The 7,164-nt window shown below is 33.2% G+C and overlaps 1 protein-coding gene across 1 annotated transcript; it reads right to left on the reverse strand.

Annotated features, from left to right (window-relative positions):
- Nucleotides 1-4,294: 4,294 nt before the first annotated feature.
- LOC133283991 (carboxylesterase 1-like) lies at nt 4,295-5,424 on the reverse strand. The gene has a single exon (XM_061480927.1). It carries the CDS (start codon nt 5,360-5,362, stop codon nt 4,364-4,366), a length of 999 nt encoding a protein of 332 aa, XP_061336911.1. The 5' UTR covers nt 5,363-5,424; the 3' UTR covers nt 4,295-4,363.
- Between the last annotated feature and the right edge of the window lie 1,740 nt (nt 5,425-7,164).

A 7,164-nucleotide genomic window follows, 5' to 3' on the forward strand; every position in this document is an offset into this window, starting at 1 on the left:
CATGAACATCTCATATGTATGTAGTATGAGCTTCATTAGCATATTTGTTCATGCCATTTTGCCTAAGTCTAGTAGTTATGTATTTGGTTATGTTGTCATTTGAATTTAAGTTGTAATATTGGAAGAATGTAAGTTGAAGTTTAAGTTTCAAGTTGTAAGTTGTAAAGCAATATTGTAATCGTATTGATGCATGACTATTTATGATGGAAGGGCCTTAGGCCTATTTTAGGGTATGATTACATGTATGATGAAAATATGCATGAAAAAGGTATTAGTGATTGCAACTACTTAAGGATGATTAATATGAACTATATGCCTAATAACTATAAACTGGATTGGGTTGTAAGTGCCCCAAGGCGTTGTTGGTCCTTGTGTGTGCCACCCATTGGATTATTACTGTATTATCATGTGTTTATTAGGTACATTTGAGGTTTAAATGATTTTTTACAAATTTGGGATTATTGGAAAAACAAAGGAAACTCTGGCGAATTTTCTGTAGAATTGACAGATTTTAGGCGAACTTCGGGAGAGCATATCTCCCTCCATAGAGGTCCAATAGGGACTTACCATACGCCATTTTGAAGTTTGAGATGTCCTCTATCTTGTGTCAAAAATTGGGAAAAATATGGGTTGATCTTCGGCCTGAAAAAAATGGAGAAACGCGGACTGCTCATGTGCCACTGCATCTGAGGCAGTTCTGGACCGGATTTGGGAAATTAATTCCCGCTTCGTTTCTAAGTCAAATTAAGCGTATGATATATCAAAATGAAGTTTGATATGTCTAGTTTATAGGATAAAAATATGAGATAAAATGGTTAAATGGATTGAGTGCAGTAATTCGAGTAATGTGAGTGGTTTGGAGCTGTTTTTGGGGTTGTTTGGCTAATTGCTTATCCAACTTCAAACGGCGATAACCGGAGCAAATGAGCTCCGAATTGAGCGTATGATAGCTTGTTAAAAAGGGAATTATGTAAGACAAAGATCTAAACCAAGAAGAGGGTTTGGTTGCAAACGGTGTGGTCGCAGAAAAATTAAGAGTGAGACATGTCCGAATAGGTAAGAACGTAAAGTTTGGAAATTGGCTAAGTGAGTTTATGGGAACTCCTTAGTATCTTATAATAAGTAATGTGAGTTATAAAAATAGTTTAAATAAGTTTTCCGCAAGAGTTTACGGTTACGGTCACAGCTTTTAATTATTACGCTTTTTATGTTTTAAATACTCGCGTAATAATCGGAAAAAGTTTATTCGCATTTTTATAAATGAATTGCTGTGATTGTAACTGCGCTTAATATCATAATTAATGTTAATAATACCGATGTACAATGGGTTGTTACATTTTAGCTTGCACTAACGTCAAATCTTCAATTTGTTTTAAAATTTTAATGTAAAGATTTGATTGAAGATTGCTTTGGAGATTTGAATATCTTTTTCAAGTTGAGATTTTGTTTAAGAAAAATCACATCAAATCTACTTAAGGATTTTGAAAAAAAGGAAATAAAAGATATTCATTCTTCATTGTATAAAGGAAATTTTTACTGAAAGAAAAGAGCATTCGATTTGGAGATTCGAAGGCAGGAACATAACAGAAAGCAAGGAGCGCACAAATAACTTAGAGATAAGAGACGGTGAAGAACTAGAAGAGAATCAAAACGAAAATGTGGAGATTCAACGTCATTCTTCATCCAGGAATTTAGTTTAATTGTCTTTTAATTTTCTTTTGATATTGTGTTAAAGTCAGACATGAATATGTCTGGCTAATTTTTTTAGTAGTTAGGGATATGGATACAATGATTACACTTATTTGATTTAAATTGTTTTTTAATAAAACTCTGTCTTAATTGTTATGTATATATCCTTATTTATTTGTTTGAATTTCTTATATGACTTGATCAACCATATAGGAATAAAGAGGGTAAAATTCTAAATAGAAATATTTAGGATTTTAATCAGACTAGGATAAATACCAATTTTTGCTTGTTACTCAGACTGGTGAGAGTTGCAAGCGTGTGAGATTCATCACAATTAATGCTTAATCTAAGAAGGGTTTATATGAAATTAGGATTCTAGTTAGGTTAAAGGGTTAAATATCTAAGACATTAAGGATTTAACCAATTAATAATTAGATGATGAATTGTTTGATAACAAGAAAGTTAGAATTCTGTTGAATTCATTTAATTCACTTAATGGGAATAAGAGGTGAAATAGACCCTAGCTGCATTTTTATCTTCAATTTTTAAAACTCAATTTTTATTTCAATTAGCTTTTTATATAGTTTCTTTTACTGTCATCTTTATTTAATTTTTAATTCAATATTGGTTACCTGCAAACTATGTAGCATCGATACCGACACGAGACACGTGACACGTGACATGATACGACACAACACTTCGACATGTAAATTCTAAAAAATATTAGATTTTGACACGTTAGGAGACGTTTTGATATTAAATAATGTTTTTAATTTATGTAGTATATATTATATTTAATATCCAATAATTTAACAAAAAAATAAAACTAAACTTATAATATTCATCAATTTTGCAAAGAAACATAAGATATCCAATTATTTATATTAACGAATTTAATAGTTGAAACTAAAAACTCAACGCAACACAACTTTTGAACATTTTATTGAATTTCTATAACGCGTGTTGGAGTGTCGGGAAGTGTCAGAGTGTCAAAGAGTGTCGAGAAGTGTCGGACACGACACGTCAGGATTTTTGAAGTGTCGGTGTTTCATAGCCTACAAAAATACTTTTGAATTGTCTAACTTAGATAAATACGGTGAAACTATTGCTTGAATTTAGTCCTTATGGGAACGATGTACTTTTACTTAATCACTTTATTACTTTTCCGACCGGTATACTTGTCGTGTTCGCAACAGGGGGCTTGGCCCCAACCTGTTTTTGAAAAGTAGCCACGTTTTTAACGTGGCTAAGTTTTTGAATAAAATTTAGTGTTATGCCTTGCCTAAATTTTTGTTGGCCCTAGCTTAATGACTGGGCTAGCTCTGCCGCTGCCGCCTGCCTAAAGGATTCTTGCGTAGTGTGTTAGAGAAATATAATTTAAAATTAAATTATGGGTATTCATTTCTAAACTTAAGCTTTTGGGTTAATATGATTCTTTATCATGGTATCAAAGTTTCAGTGCCCATATGATCATAAGTTCGATTTTCATCGCTCCCAATGTTCTTGTGGAATTAAGTCAACATATGGTAAAACCAAATAAATAGACCTGTAAAATATCCATACTTCAAGCTAAATGGCTCTTATGTGAGGGAGTGTGTTAACAAAATATAATATAAAAAATCATTAAAAGCCCATCACTTACAAAATAAGATAGCTGCTTAACATTATTATATCATATCGCATTCAAATAGCGTAACAAAACAAATTACATTGAAAAATCATCTAGGGATGAAGTTTCATAAAAATATTTTTGTGCATATTGATTTTCAACTTATTAAAGTTTTATTGCAATTTACTAAATAATGGTAGCTCAGTTGGCGCATGTGAGTTGAGCATATGAGAATACCAACTTTGTAAAGAGTTTAAAGCCTTAACTCTAAATACATCCTAAATATGATTGTTTCCCGTGGAAGATACATGTAGGTTATAAAAAAAAGTTTTATTGCAATCCTTGTGCTTTTTATTTCGAATTCCACAATTCCAAAGGGCATGAAAATATTTTAAGATGTCTTTGCGGCTGTTGGCTGTTTTTTTTATTTGTAAAAAGGCTGACTTGTCTTGAGAGAACATTCATACATATGCATTTCGACATGCTTTGGGTCCATTCAGGCCCAAAATTGAAATAACACCGACTATAGCTATTACTTATTTAGAGAAAAGTATTTGTCCTTTTAAATGATACAACTTATGTCATTTCACTTTCACAAAGTAGTGGAACCCATATTTTTATATTTTTTGTCCACTTTTTTTTTTTCTTTATCTATCTCTTTCTTTCACTTAAAATAACACAACTTTATATCCTTTAAAATGATACACACTTTTTCCATTTATTCAATGTCACCCAATATATAGAAGTTCGTATATATATATATATAGGAGGCCTCAAAACAAGCCCGAATATATATACATTATTATAAAGGAATTTATTAATTTCATATTTAATGAAACATTTTTTTACGTGGTGATGACCACTCATTTATATAAAAAAAATAACATGAAAATTGATGAATTTGTAAAAAAAAAAAAAGAACTATTATCAAACAACATGAGAATAGTTTTTTTCTATTATAAAACACACAAATTTCTTTTATATATTTTTAGCACAATATAGGATTAATTCGACCATATTTAACAAACTAGTAAATATAACATTTTTTATAAAAATTAATGCACTCTAAGCAGAAAATGAGGAAATGAAACCTTTGACTGATCCAAATAGTTGATTTGCTTTAATTGAGTCATATAGCTCTTCCGCATGGCAACCCTCTTCTTCGAAGTCCCTAACCACATGCACACCCTTTTTCTCCATCAACTTCGCAAGCTCCTTCCCACGATCCACCACTGGGTCCCCACCATTCCCACTCACAAATACTCTCCATCCAAGCTCCTTGATCTTATCTAGTTTTTGAGGACCATCCCCAACCGTTGGATTGGAATACTCATGATCACGGTCAACCCCAATTGGCAATGCTAGCTCCCACAACATATCTGTAACACACAATGGAACAATAGGGTCATTCTCAAGCCTCAACTCTGACTCAGTCCTCTTGGTCCCACCAAAAAATGGTTGGCGCAATATCAACCCTTTGATCTTTAGCGGTTCAAGATGATCAACCTCTTGTGCTGCACGTAGGCCTGCATAGTAGGCAATAGAAGCCCCAGCACTACCCCCCATCAAATAACAATTAGAATAGTCAACATATTGAGTCAACCACTCATCTTGGCTACTTCTAATGAAAAGCAACGCTTCCATGGCATCATCATACGCCGCCGGCAACCGGTGCTCCGGCGCAAGGCGGTATTCGACCGATGCAACGACAGCTTCAATGCTATCTGCCATGTTCACGCAGAAATCATGGAACATGGTGGAAGCAACACTCCCTAAGATGAAGCCGCTTCCATGGAAGAAAACAATGAGAGGTAGCTTGTGGTTTTGGTTGGAAGTGGAATAACCACGAACCGATATTGCTTTTCGGGGTAGGAATAATCGAACCCAAGTGTTGCTTATTTGGTTGATGATGACATCTTTGGTGAGAACAGGGATAGGAAGAGTGGTGTCTGATGAGGGTAAGGTGCGTGGATCAGGAAGCATGCGAGTGAGTGTGCCATCGGGGTTGTAGAAGATTTGGAAATGCTTGTAGGGATCAATGGTTGAGGAAGTTTGATTGGACATGGTAGATTCCCGAACTTGGTGTTCACCTTCCAAATGAATTGAAGATGAAAGTATAATGCAACCAGATAAGAGGCGTAGTTGAATTTATTTTGAACAAGATTTGCTTGAGAAGATTATAGAATATGTTATAGTCTTTGTATTTTACATGTGCAATGACGCAATGACTATTGACTATTGACTAATGTTCCTTGGGACACACTCTATGCAGGAGGTGTAAATGTGTTAAACCGGCTTACAAGCGCTTATGGTTTAGTCTATACTAGATTAGGTTTGGTCTCTTAACAGTCTAGATTTTTTAAAAAATCTTTTAAAAAATAGATCATATATATTTTTTGTAAATGTCAGACCTATAAGTTTACAGACCCGCCTATATTATATTATTTATTTTAGATAAAATATAATATTAATAATTTTGAATAATAAAATAATATTATTTTATTATTCTTTTAATTGTTGAATATTTAATAGATTTAAACAGATTAATAGGCATAGGTCAAAATTTTATTTTATAAATATAGATCTCACTATACTTATAATTTGAGATTTATACAGTCTAATAGATCATGTCAAACTTAATATTTTTTATATAAACTTTACTTATTTAAACTAAAGTTTAGTTTAACCTATTTACAGCCATACTTATATGGGTTATGGTTATCACATTTTACATAAGATAAATAACTTTTCTACACACAAAAAAAGGTTGGGTCCCACAACTCTTTTTTTTCTCTCCTCTTATCTGTGGATCCCACTTATACTTTTATTTCTACAATATGAAATAATTTTTTTCCTACGAAAAAAAAATCCCTACTTATATATATGTAAATCATTTCTTTATTATTCGCTGGCGGCTAGAATTTGCATTCCCAAGAATTTGCAGGGACAAGATGAGCTCAAGCAGGGAGCGTAATGCACTAGGACTCTACTACAAACTCGGTACACTAAACTTTTATCTATATATTAAAAGTAGGAAAAAACTACTCTTATGTTACATGTGGTAAATTTATCTCCTACACACCCTTCGATAACTGTGCCGCCTTTTTTTTTTTCAGGTGGTGAAGCCCACAAGTTTATCTCTATAACATGAGATAATTTATCTCCTTTAACATGAGGTTAATAAACCCCTTAAAAGTATAACAGAGAACATTATATGTGTAAGTTTTTTTTATATAAATTTTTATAAATTAAATTATGTTAATCGGTTAGATATTTTTAAGTGAAATCTGATCATCTAGACATTTGTAAATTTATAAAAAAAAAAATTATCAATATAATCCTTCTCTAAAAATATATAATTACAAAATTAAAAGAATGTCACACAAGACTCTATCTCGTCTTGTTTTATGTGCCTTACTAGCACCGCCAATATTCCATCCTTATCCATGCCACCTACCCAACCACACCCACAGCTACAGCACATCTTAGCCCAATTCCAGGATATTTTCAGCGAACCCACCACATTACCTCCTGACAGATTTTCAAACCACCATATCACCCTCCTCCCTAATTCCAAACCTGTCCAAGTTCGCCCTTGCAGATATCCACACTTTCAGAAAGCAGAAATTGAACGCATGGTTGCTGACATGTTAGATGCTGGTATAATTCAACCTAATTAGTCTCCTTTTAGCTCACCCATACTGTTGGTTCGCAAGAAGGATGGCACATGGCGGTTTTGTGTTGACTACCGCGCACTCAATGCCATAACAGTACCCGACAAATTCCCCATACCTACGGTTGATGAGCTTTTGGATGAGTTACATGGTGCAACGATTTTTTCCAAACTTGATTTGAGATCGGGTTAC

This window comes from Gastrolobium bilobum, unplaced genomic scaffold (assembly GCF_033153095.1).
Source record: "Gastrolobium bilobum isolate Gb01-03AN ecotype WA unplaced genomic scaffold, APGP_CSIRO_Gbil_v1 utg17396, whole genome shotgun sequence".
Taxonomy (NCBI): domain Eukaryota; kingdom Viridiplantae; phylum Streptophyta; class Magnoliopsida; order Fabales; family Fabaceae; genus Gastrolobium; species Gastrolobium bilobum.